The following is a 13,272-nucleotide window of genomic DNA, read 5'->3' on the forward strand; positions in this document are numbered from 1 at the left end:
TAGAAGGTCTACAAGTAAATGCAAGTCATTAAACATAGAAATACTCTGAATGTTAGTATCTTAAATGCACTACCAAATCTTTGCATCCTAATGATAGATGACTTATCTGGAGTGTGACCTTGAACCACAAGATGCGCTTTCCTCATTTACACTGGGTGGCTGTATTATCAACATTTCTGTTTTTAATACTGCCAAGTCAATTAAGTAGATAAAGAATCAGGCTAACATTGCCAATTACTTTGAAACATTATCATTTAAAATTTAAGAATCTCGTAAGTCTGTTATTCAATGATAAAAAGATGCGGTATTGTCATTGTCTTGGTGTTGTTGTTGTCAGCATCACCCAAAAACATTAACTTTTGCATTAATAATTATTGAGTTATTCCCATTTGCTCTGATTAAAAAAAGAACAGATGAGCATTGGCATTCAATACGCAACTCTCTTGTTTATACATAAATCTTACCAGGTCAATAAGGCCAGGCAGACACTTGGGTTGGTTTGAGTGGTGTCGGAGCAGGGTAGCCAGGTGTGTCTGCAGCACCCGCAGATTCTCGGGTTTCCGTTTGACGGGCGCAAGGACTGGGCGCGGGTTTAGGTAGGCACGGCCCGACCCTTCTTCCACAGCCGCTTCTGATTGGTCTAATGTCTGGTCCAGCATAGCATGTCTGTAGTTAGGCATTATTTTTATTTTTATGTGAATAGCAAGCACGTACTGGGCTAGAGCAGTATGATTTTCAAATAATTTGCAACTTATTTAAAGATGCACTCCTACTCCCAAATAAGATTTAACACATTTAATACAAATGTTCTAATATACCAAAAAGGTTGACAACAATGGTTCTTAAGAAGGATACCGAAATTAATTTAAAAGAAATGAGCATTAAACACGGTATTGCTACCTTATGAGACCATAGTAAATCGCAGTAAATCTTTTAGCATTCACTAATCATTTAATATTTTTGTGTTTTCAGCTATTAAATACACAGTTATAATAGTGTTAATAGTAATTAATGTTTTCCATAAATGCATTATTTAGATAGCAGTTGAGGGTGTATCACTCAAAAATTATGTTTGTTTTACATGTGTATGTATTGATTTTGAATAAGAGTGTCACTTCATTTTTTTTGCATTTCTTGATATTCTTTTGAGGTTTATGTAAACTTTATCAATGCTAATCTTCAATTTCAAGATTAAAACATTTCAAAATATAATCATACTGCTCAGGTGACAAATACTGCATTAACAAAGGCATTATGGGAAAATAATATTTGTTTCAGATAACCCAAACCTAGTAACTCTGGGGACAATAACCTTAACAACAGGCATAATGATTATAAGAGGATACTTTGTAAGTCTTTGTCCCACACCTACCTTATTTCTTTGATGTTGATGTGAACATCCTTCCCTATCAACACAAATGGACTCCAGAAATAAGGAGATTTAAACCTGAAAAGCAACAAAGAAACTACTTATTATGACATAACTTCAAATATTTATTGCTTTAAAAGAGCCTTACCATCTCAAACCTTGGCATGCCATTTCATTGAAATAACACATGAATAGTATTTATAATATTAAAATGCAACATAGAGCTAAAATGAACAAAAGCCAATTAATTCCTTGTATGAGTAAGGAAAAAGTACCAGCATTTTGCTTTACTTCTAGCAAAAAGAGGCATAACTGAAAAGTACTCTGGTTAAGTATTTTATGTGTCTAGTTTCCATCAATTCTAACTTAAGTTATTGGGCGGAAATCATTTTTCTATTTTAAGTAACAGTGACCTTGACCCCCCTCTCAAAAGCAATCTCATGCTAGCTCTTCACATAAGCTACCTACACACAAATTCTCATTACTAACCATCAATTCTAACTTAAGTTATTGAGCGGATACCATTTTTCTAATTTTAGTAACAGTGACCTTGACAGTGACCTTGACCTCTTTAAAACAATCCCAAGCTAGCTCTTCAGTCAAGCTATCTTAACACCAACTGTCATCACTATCCATCAATACATTTTTATTTTTAGTAACTGTGACCTTGACCTCCTTGATTTCATGCCTGAATTGTTATGTAGAAAACTGATATAATTTACTAAACATTTGTCTAGTTTACCTGTCATCATCACGTAGAGCTGCGATGGCAGAGATAAGCGCGGTGGTGACAAGATTGCCTGCCTGTAAGGCCATGTAGAAACTGTGAAAGAACTTCTCGTTACACGCATCAGGCAGGGGCCACATCACTGTTAGTACACACTGGGCACCTAGTGTACATATAAATCACACATTTAACAGTTTATTGAATGCACAATAAAAGGACGATTAGTGTAATAAACCTGCAAATATTTCAACCCTAACTGAAGTCATTCAGTTTCAACCATTTTTATTCTTTAAATAACAGTGACCTTGACCTTGATTATATGGGACCCAAATAAAATCTCCATAAACTTTTCCTAAATACATGTACCAAGTTTTGTCGCAATCCCAACCCCAACTTAAGTTATGCAGTACCAACCATTTTTCTATTTTTAGTAACAGTGAACTGGACCTTGCCCTTAGGGGCCCCACATCCAAGCACATAAGTCTCCATAAACCCTTCCATACACATGTATACTTAGTTTGGTCACAAAATATCAACCCTAACTAAAGTTATTCAGTGCCAACCTTTTTTTATTTGCAGAAACAATGACATTGGCATTGAACCCCCAAAAACAATCCCATAAAAGGTCTGCATAAACTCTTCCTTTATACCATGTTTTGTTGCAATGTCAACCCTAACTATTGTTATTCAGTACTACCTCTTTTTCTATCTTTAGTAACAGTGACCATGACCTTGATACTAGGGGCCCCAAACGTAATCCCATGAAAGGACTCGATAAACTACCAAGTTTGGGTGGGATGGCAATAACTAAAATTATTCAATACTATAGTTAAGCCTTACATCATCTGCTTGACCTCCCTTAAGACTCTTTATGAATATAGCCCTTGATTTCTTTCTTGGATAAAGGCAATCACTGTTTTGATTTTAAAACCAATTTAGCAACAAAGAAATCTCATTGCAGCCCAACAAAGTGTGCCACAAATGTAATCACAAAACTTTTGCATCTAACAGTGAAAACTATGTATTTAGATTTTATTAGATGTAGAAGAAAACACAATTTTGATTGGGCATGTCTTCAGTCAAAAAGCAATACTTAAGAAATAAATAATAAATATCTGTACAATGTCAGACAATAAGTCTATTAGTTGATACTAATTTCCTTAGATTGTGAAGAAAGCTGATAGCTTATAGAATCACTCTTGAGTCTATTTCCTTGGCAGAAACCAGAACTGGTGTCCATTTTGAGTGGCAGTGAGAAAGTACTCTTGGTGCAGATCAAACCAACAACCTTATAGGTGAGAGAGGCAGACACCTATACCACTAGACCACTCTCACCCCAATAAGTCCTTTTACAGTACCTGCAGCAATAAATGCACTGGGCAGTAGGTAGCCAGGACGTAGTATATTCTTGCGGTATGGGCTGTACCCAAGATTCAGCACCACCAGCTGGGCGGTGACCTTAAGACCCAGGATGTCATTTACAGTGACGAGGTAAGACTCCTCGCCCGGGGTAGTCTCCCCTGGGTCGGAGGAGGAAGGGGACATAACTATGAGGCCCTCCTGCCAGCAACCGTAACTCACTGAAACATAGGTTCACAATGCAGAAATACATGTAACTTTACAAAATAAGAAAGGGAAAAAGGGCATATTTACAGTGCCTTACAAAAATATAACACTTGATAACCTGTAAACTCCTATCTGTTTATCATTACCTGTGTGTACTGCATTTGACTAAGTGCAAAAATACTCAGTTTTAGCTCAGTCTGACACAAAATTCACAGAAAATAGGATGGGCATATACATACATGTAAATTGCAAGTCAAATTCGGTGCCCATATTCACAATTATCTTTAACCTTCAACACCCCTCAGTAATTCTATTTAGTGTATTGGTCAATCTTTTTTATTGTCCAATAAAAACACAGACTTTTGTCAGATCAATCTAAATTACTTATTGAATATTACACCAGCTCTTGTTAACAAAATGTCCATTATGATCATTCTAATCTGTGACCCACCAATGTGTACAATGGCTGCCCTCTCCACCTCCCTAAGAAAGGCATGTTTTGTGGCCTCCTCGCTGATTGTTGGGGTAACATCAAGCAGAGTGGCCACATTCAGGGCCTCCCGCTGTGCCGACACCATCACTGTGTTTCCTGGACGCCACATCTTACCATGCAGCTGCAGGCTAGGAGGAATATTCAGCACAGAAATTTGATTCTTTGTTTTGATTTGCTTAAATTTATTTTTAATAGCATTCAATCTTTGTCGTTATTTTGATAATCTAAATAAAAAGATATAAAATGCAATACATGAGTCTTACTCCATAAACAAACTTTTTAATAGTGAAATTTTGAGACAAGTTTTTATTCACTCACAAAATGTATATAATACACATTCATTCAGATTATGCTAACCTGTCAGGTAGTTTTGGATTGCCAAAGACGAGGCACCGATCCTGACAGCTGACCTGCTTGAACTGGGTCACTGTGTGTGAGGACATGGTAATGTCTGTGCCTGCGAGAATAAAATCATACTTCATAATGGTTTGACAATGTTACATAACAAAGGGGGTATAATGGTATGGCAATGTTAAATATTACAAATAAGTAGTAATAATAGGGCAATATTTACAAAAAGTAAAAGCAGAGCTACAGATAAGTGTAATTGGCACAATTACACTTCAAAGTGCCCCAATATTCACAGAGAATGTGTAATAGTATGGCAATATTAACAAAGAATGTGTTATAATATTGCAATATTTACAAAGAAATAGTGCAGAGCTACAGATAAGTGTAATTGGCACAATTACACTTCAAAGTGCCCCAATATTCACAGAGAATGTGTAATAGTATGGCAATATTTACAAAGAAGGTGTAATGGTATGGCAATATTTACAAAGAAGGTGTAATGCCAAAATGGTATGGCAATATTTACAAAGAAGGTGTAATGCCAAAATGGTATGGCAATATTTACAAAGAAGGTGTAATGGTATATCAAAATTTACAAAGAAGGTGTAATGGTATGGCAATATTAACAATAAAGGTATAATGGTATGGCAATATTTACAAAGAAGGTGCAATGGTATGACAACATTGACAAAGAAGCTGTTATGGTATGGCAATATTTACAAAGAAGGTGAAACAGTGTGGCAATATTTACAAAGTAGGTGCAATGGTATGGCAATATTTACAAAGAAGGTGTAATGGTATGGCAATATTTACAAAGAAATTGTTATGGTTTTGCAATATTGACAGAGAAAGTGTAATGGCTTGGCAATATTTACAAAGAATGTGCAATGGTATGACAACATTGACAAAGAAGGTGTAATGGTATGGCAATATTTACAAAGAAGGCGTAATGGTATATGGCAACATTTACGAAGAAGGTTTTATGATATGGCAAAATTTACATCGAAGGTTTAATAATATGGCAAAGAAGAATGTGTAATGATATGGCAATATTGACAAAGAATGTGTAATGATATGGCAATATTTTGAAAGAAGGTGCGTAGGTATGGCAATTTTTAGAGAGAAGGTGTGTAGGTATGGCAATATTTTCAAAGAAGGTGTAATGGTATGGCAATATTTAGAGAGGTGTAACTGTATGGCAATATTTTCAAAGAAGGTGTAATGGTATGGCAATATTTACAAAGAAGGTGTAATGGTATGGCAATATTTTCAAAGGTGTAATGGTATGGCAATATTTTCAAAGAAGGTGTAATGGTATGGCAATATTTACAAAGAATGTGCAATGGTATGACAACATTGACAAAGAAGGTGTAATGGTATGGCAATATTTTCAAAGAAGGTGTTATGGTATGGCAATATTTTCAAAGAAGGTGTAATGGTATGGCAATATTTACAAAGAAGGTATAATGGTATGGCAATATTTTCAAAGAAGGTGTAATGGTATGGCAATATGGACAAAGAATGTGTAATGATACGGCAATATTTTCAAAGAAGGTGTAATGGTATGGCAATATTTGCAAAGAAGGTGTAATGGTATGGCAATATTTTCAAAGAAGGTGTAATGGTATGGCAATATTTAGAGAGAAAGTGTAATGGTATGGCAATATTTTCAAAGAAGGTGTAATGGCAATAATTAGAGAGAAGGTTTAAAGGTATGGCAATATTTGCAAAGGCATAGTTATGGTGTAATATTTACTAAGAATGTGTAATGGTATAGCAATATTTACTAAGAAATTGTATTGCATAAAAATATTTACCGAAACAGTGGGGGGGGGGGGGGGGGGGGTCACAAAATCCCACCCAGACAAAATCGCCCTGACAATATGTGCATAGGCAAACAAAATTCCCCCTCAATTGATATTCAATTCTTCTTGTCATTTGCAAAGGTTATTTTATATAATATTAACCATATTTATTGCTACAGTACAAGTTGCATGATATTTCATTCAATTTTGTCTGTGTGTAGATATTTTTGTCCTAAATCTTTAACAGGATGTCTGCTCCAATAATCGGACACGGGAACCATTAAAAAGTTTGTTGATGATTTTAACATTTCACATCTTACATACATCAATTCTTAGATATGGCTCACTGCTGCCATTTAGTCTATTGGCAAGATGTTTTAACCGTCCAATCAAAGTGCTCAAATTTTGTTAAGCTAACGGCCCAGCTTACCTGTGGATGTCTGTGTGGTGAGTGTAGTAAAAGAACCAAAGCTGTAGGCCCTGTCTAACTGGGGAGGCCCAGCTGTGTGCAGGGACAGGGGAGAATCCAGGGAGCTATTGTATGATCCGGGCGCCACTGAAACATAGAACCAAACCTTGTTGTCACACATTGTTATCTTTTATTTTTTCAATGTTAATGTAAATGAAACAAGTGAGTTCAAAATGGTACAATCCATGCTTGTATGATGTAACACAAGCATGTGGGCGTAGATGAGGGGCTCACCAGAGTGTTTGGAGAAAACTAACTAATACAACATGTACTCATTAAAAAAACAACTGTCCATTGAAATTAGACTTTTGTATTAAAAAGCCTAAATTCTGAAACAAGTGCTTGACATCAGTTTTTTAATAACCCCTGCTATATAAAATCAAGAATTTGAGCAATCCTGGAAAGCATTTAGCCAGTGCATGGCTAGCTTTTGGTAATTTCGACCACTGCCAAATCACATGAACAAGAAATAAATATATTTCCTAAAGCTGTTTTCTTAGAAGTCTTCAAATAGGAAGTGATTCAAAACTGTATGGCAACTTCGTCATACATTCATGGGCTTAATGCAGGCCACAATATCACAAAAATCAACGTAAGTCAAATCACAATCATCGACTCAACTCATTTCAACATATAACATGAAAAGTTATTTAAAATCATATATATGTTTTTACACCTTTTAAAAGTGCAATCTCTCATAGAAAATGTTGATCAAATACTTTGGTCAATATTCCAAAGAAAAAAATATTCTACAGCATGAAATGTAGTTGAGTACAATTCACTTTTTCAAAAAAACACTTGAGTTTTGCTCCAAAATATGTTTTCTTTGAAATATTGACAAAAGGTTTTTATGAACACATTCTATGCAAAAATATATCTTTAAATAAGTAAAAACATACAAGACTTTGAATCATACTATGCTTTTGTGTGAAAATATGACTTGAGACTGAGTTTGAGATTTTACTTGATTATTTTTTTTTGATATTGTGGCCAGAAGGTACCAAGCGACATTAAAAAATATAGGTTTTTAATACCGTCTGTCATTAATTCCACATATTATTTAACCAGCAAGGGCTTACTTCTGGCTGTCTTGGAACCAAGCCATTGTGAGTGCTTCTTGAAGTCTTCCTCAAACATTGTGGGCTGTTTGGGCAGCACTCCTGGCTTTGGGGATATCATGTGCAACTTTGCGGGCCTCGTCAGCAGGCGAGGGTGAGCAACCTTACGTGGACTTATATTCATGGAGGAAACACCAGACTGAGGGGAAGCCATACCACTAATTGTAGCAAATCTATTAGTTGCATTCAGTATTCCTCCCTTCCTATTTATTTGTCGCTCAAAATCCAGATCATCTTGTAGCCGAAGGTGGTTTAACTCGTTAGCCACAACTTTGTCCAACACGAGAAGGCTTGGAAGGTAGGTGATACGGAATCGCTTGTAGCAATAACGGTTCAAAAAGTCCTGTAGGAGGTTAAATGGACAGTGACATAAAGCCTTATCTGGAACAATTATCAGTGGTCCTTCTTTGGGCAATCTGGACAAGATGTCCTCTATGGGTGAAAACAGAAGGTCATACATTCGTCTTTGAACAGTTTTCTCCGGCTTAACATCATCAGCAACTTTTGTCTCATTCTCCATGCTTTCCTTATTTTCTTCAGGTTTCTGAAGTTTAAGGAACTTTCTCCTGGTCATTTCAAGGTCATTGTTTTTCAGCGGGATGGCCCTGTTTTCAGACTGTCGAGGTAGGGACTTTGTATCGCAGTCAGCTCTGATCTCCTCAACCATTTTCTCCACCTAGAGGTTAAGTAAAGGTGTTTCATTGAACTTCGGCTGTGACCATAATCTTAGCTACCTAGTAAATCATTGAATTTTAAAAATATTGTGTAAGTTTTTACATACAGTCAAAAACCGTTGGCTCGATATCCCAGGGACCTGTCAAAATGATTCAAGCCTTGTAAATATCAAGCCAAGCAGGAATGCTTAAAAAGAGTAAAGCAAAATTGGTCATTTAAAACATCCAGTTTAAGCAAACGAGGAAATCAACCAAGCATTATCTAGCCATTGGGTTTCCACTGTACATACACAAAATTAAAGATCTTCACGTAATCATTGCACTGTTTTTTGCCTTCTTGATCACACGACTGTCCAATGATGTGATAGATTCAAACTACATTGAGTAATTCTATCAAATAATCTAATACATAAAAGAATTGTGAAACCAAAACAAATATTATATATATCACACTGAGAGAACCCTTACTGTTTCGATCATGCTGTGAGGCTCTTCTGCCTTCTTGCAGTAGAAGCGTGTGAGGCCCTGACCAGGTTGTAGGACCCACAGTAACAGGTGTTGGGACAGCAGAGAGTAGTACAACACTGGGCTGCAACAAATTAATAACACTACTTGCATTGGTGTCCTCCACTTTTCACACAAAATAACAACACTAGTTCAACTGTTGCATTCCATCTTTCGCACAAAATAACAACACTACTTGCATTGGACACTCACTTCCTGAAGCGCAGCTTTCCTCAAAAACAGAAAATTACCTATGGGAATTGAATTTCCTAACAGATCATTTGAATAGAACATTGCTCATGTGGACGTTTAACAAAACAATGATTATATTTAGTAATATTCTATTTTCTTGTTTAGATATGGTCATCATCGTGCCCATCATCTGAACCCACACTATATTATCCCAATAACTCTTTGGAGTATGCTCTTGAAAAATAGCAAAGGAAATTTCGTAAGACTTGAATATTCATAAGTATTTCGTATCCACAATTTCACTTCTTTGAAGCCTTAGGTGTCCAATCAAGAGTCTGGGTTTTCACCTTATTAATTATTTAGGAGTACGAGGTTTCTGCACTAAACTTACTAAATCTCTTCAAAGGAGTGATGCGATATGAATAGACTTGGTACAAGGATGCACTTTTATCTCCTATGAACTCCTAACAGTCTGGGTCTGGCCATTCCAATTTAACATTTTTTTAAGAATAAAGTAAAACTCACAAGTGATAGTTTATGCTTATTTTGTTTAGCTCGATTGTGACCAAGGTTGACAGCTTATAGAATCACGCTCAGGTCTCAAGTCCCTTTATTGGGTAGAAAACAGTACTAAATGATGTCCATTTTGAAAGGCAATGAGAATGTAGCCCTGTTGGGGATGGAATACACAACCTCTTTGGTTAGAGACGGATGCCTATACCACTAGACCACTCTCATTCTCACCTATTCTGTTGTGAGACAACCCGGCCCATTCTCTCCACAGTCCACATATCCCAGGGTGCTGTGTGACTCTGACTGGTTAAAGCTGTAGACTGGTAGTTATGGGTCTGGGTGAGAGTACGCTTCCTATAGGCCTCAGCAAACTGTAGACACTCATCCTTGTTTCCAAGCTTAGCGTGGACAGCCTGGATCCCATCATAACACTCCTGTGAAACAATTAAACAAAGTTTGTAATAAATTCATCATATTGCATCTTATGATATGTGACCAAGGGCTTATTCGGGTAAACAGTCGAAACGTGTTGGTTCGATATCCCATGGTCTGGCCAAAATACTTCGAGCCTTGGGAATATCGAGCCAAGCGTGAATGCTTACAAAGAGTAAAAAAAATGGTCCTTTACATCAAGTTTGAGCCAATGAGGAAATAGAGCCAAGCTATATCGAGCCAATGGGTTAGGACTGTAATAGTTTAGTCTCCCTTCTATTTACAATTAAGCTGAAATAAACTTTTGAAATAATGCCCAATTTGAAATAAAATTAATCCTAGCGTAACAAGACTGTGACTGTGGCTCAAAAATAGTCAGATTAAAATATGGAATTTCAAACGAACCTAAGAATGTCTTAGAAACATTTTGGTGCAAAAAATCTCAGAATATTTCTTGTTATAAACAAAATGTAAGAAAATCATTCTGTTGAAATGTTTGATTTTCTGATATTTTTACAACACATTCAAATATTTATAAGGACAGTATATAGTTCAGCAACTCATTTATAAGGCTCAGATGTTATGTTAAAGTTACATGTTCAGTGGTTAACCTTACTTCCAATAACTGAATTTAGTTAAAAATACCAAAAATGGACCCCAAAATTAAAGTTAAGTCAGTATCGATTTTGTGGGTAAATTTGTTTTAGGCCCTATGGCTTTGAAATTTGATAGTGATCAGATTTGTAAATGAATCACTAACTGTTAAGTTTATCAGCACTTTTAATGAAAATATCTAGCCTTGATCTCCTACCTGGAGCTGTGTGTGGTACTCATCAGGACAATGGCTGTCTGCTGCCTGGTGTTCCCTTATCTTTGACTCAAAGTACGGCACAAGATTCTGGAAATACTTTAGCGCTTTCTCCAGCTCCAGATGCTGGGTCGACTGCTGGAGTATGCATGCGACGTTGTAATGGCAAAGAGTCTCAATCTCTGGAAACTCCAGGTCCTCGGCCAATGCAGAGGCTTGTTCGTAGAAGTAGAGACTGTATTGGTGCTTTTTCAAGGCTCTATAGGCATGTCCTAGTTTACACATGCCCGTGGCGCGTGTTCTGTAGTCAGTTCGGATACAGCAATTTATCATTTCTTCATATGCGCTTAAGGCACCCTCATAATCTCCCTTCAGTATGAGAGTGTCTGCTAACATCTCGTTGGCAATAATCTGCATTCTTTTGTCATCAAACCTGGCTGCCATGGCAACGTACTGTTCATGGTAGGTTGTCGATAGTTTCCAATTGCGGAGAGCAGCATAAACACTCCCTAAACAGCCGTACGCTTGAGCCATACCCTTTTTGTCCCCATTTTTCTTACATTCGTCCAAGTATTTATTATAGTTATTAATAGCGTCATTATAATTACCAAGCACTTCGTTCAACATTCCCGTGTTATGATATGACTCAGCTTTAAGTTTCCCTTGGAACCCATATTTTTCTATATAACCAACATATTTATGAGCATGCCTTATAGCCGAGCTCATATCACCAATAGCCTTGTAAGCTATACTGAGATTCAGATGTAAGCCACATTGTAATTCCTTCGTCCAAAATTCCGGCAAGGAATCCTCGTTTCCGGTTTCCTGTACCAGTTCTGCCTCAAGCTGCAGGAGTTTTTCATAGTTGATGATAGCCTGGTGGGTGTCGTGGTTCTCCAAGCACAAGGTGGCTATATTTACGAGAGCCTTGGTCTGGTAAATCTGGTCATGCGTGGCTATAGCTGTCTGTAGGCACTCCTGGTATAGGCCTGGGTAGGAAAGAGATGCAAAATGTAGAACAGGTAGAAATCAATCAACATTACACCAATGAACCAAAACTGTAAACTCTGAAGTCAAAAGTTTTAACATTTTATGTATGCTATCAAAGCTGCACTCTCACTGATTGACAGTTTGACATTTCTTTATGTTTTTGTCTCAGAATCAGCTGATTTTGGTATTAATGCCTTCAATTCAGTCATATAAGATAACTCAAAATAGAACAGATCTCAATTGTTTGGTAAACTGCCATAAAATATTAATTTTCAAATGTAAATATGAATAACTGTCATTTGCAATCTTTTGTCAGCAGTCCAGACATTTATGCAAAATTTGGCTCATTCAATGACAAAAAATAAAACAGTTGTGAAAACAGTCAATCTGTGAGAGTACAGCTTTGAGAAACATTTACCTTTTCTTGGTATTATAAAAGCACTAAAATCAACAGTGGAACCCAAAGCATGGATTAAATGAATCGCCATCTTATCCAGAGTCTTATATAGTTACACAAGTCACTCAGCCATACTGGCCACCAGTAAAGTGTCATACCTACATGTATGGCTTTGTTTCAGTGCACAATAGAAATAACGATGTTGAAGCCAATGTTGACGCAACCAAAGCTTTATATTACAATACTAATCTTTTTTTTGAATAACAGACCATGTCTAACAATAGCCATGTCAGCATGTTTGAGCTCAGGGTGGGCGTTGGCCATGGTGAACAGAATCTTTAAGGGGATACCAATGAAACCAAATTTATGAAAATATGGTTTAATACCTAACCCTTTTCTTTGAATAACAGACACTCCCTACCAATAGCCTTGTCAACATGTTTGAGCGCAGAGTGGGCGTTGGCCAAGGTAAGCAGGATCCTCATGGTGATCCCTTTCTGGTTGGTCTGGAACTTCTGGGCTGCCTCCAGGATTCGGATACACATCTTGTACTTGCGAGCCTGGAACAGGCACACCCCTACCTCGCTCAGCTTCTTGTAGGAGTCCATCTCTGCAAGGTGAAAAAGCACCAAATAATTTTCCATTGACTTAAATTTACTGTTTCTCTACAGTATTTTCTCTATATTTATTTGAACATCAGCCACTTACAGCATCATTATTCAACTTATTTATCCCACAATTTTAAGGTAAAGGTATTCTTATAAGAATAACGAAAACTGAGATTGCTTAAAGGGACTGTACACCAGATGATCAATTTGCAAGAAAAAAAGAAAATTGTCGAAAACTGTCATAAACTTGGTAATA

The 13,272-nt window shown here is 36.7% G+C and overlaps 1 protein-coding gene across 2 annotated transcripts in view; it reads right to left on the bottom strand.

Annotated features, from left to right (window-relative positions):
• Positions 1 to 13,272, bottom strand: part of LOC128224761 (tetratricopeptide repeat protein 28-like) — a 30,145-nt gene that overhangs the window by 12,969 nt on the left and 3,904 nt on the right. For both annotated transcript variants that reach the window (XM_052934785.1, XM_052934784.1), the window contains exons 5-16: positions 12,830 to 13,018; positions 11,025 to 12,010; positions 10,013 to 10,215; positions 9,041 to 9,161; positions 7,860 to 8,574; positions 6,742 to 6,867; positions 4,513 to 4,612; positions 4,114 to 4,283; positions 3,455 to 3,676; positions 2,112 to 2,259; positions 1,373 to 1,447; positions 465 to 666 (exon numbers count right to left, since the gene is read on the bottom strand). In XM_052934785.1, coding sequence (XP_052790745.1) covers positions 465 to 666; positions 1,373 to 1,447; positions 2,112 to 2,259; positions 3,455 to 3,676; positions 4,114 to 4,283; positions 4,513 to 4,612; positions 6,742 to 6,867; positions 7,860 to 8,574; positions 9,041 to 9,161; positions 10,013 to 10,215; positions 11,025 to 12,010; positions 12,830 to 13,018 — 3,257 coding nt within the window. The remainder of the gene's footprint in view (positions 1 to 464; positions 667 to 1,372; positions 1,448 to 2,111; positions 2,260 to 3,454; positions 3,677 to 4,113; positions 4,284 to 4,512; positions 4,613 to 6,741; positions 6,868 to 7,859; positions 8,575 to 9,040; positions 9,162 to 10,012; positions 10,216 to 11,024; positions 12,011 to 12,829; positions 13,019 to 13,272) is intronic.

The sequence above is a fragment of the Mya arenaria genome, chromosome 17 (assembly GCF_026914265.1).
Source record: "Mya arenaria isolate MELC-2E11 chromosome 17, ASM2691426v1".
Taxonomy (NCBI): Eukaryota; Metazoa; Mollusca; class Bivalvia; order Myida; family Myidae; genus Mya; species Mya arenaria.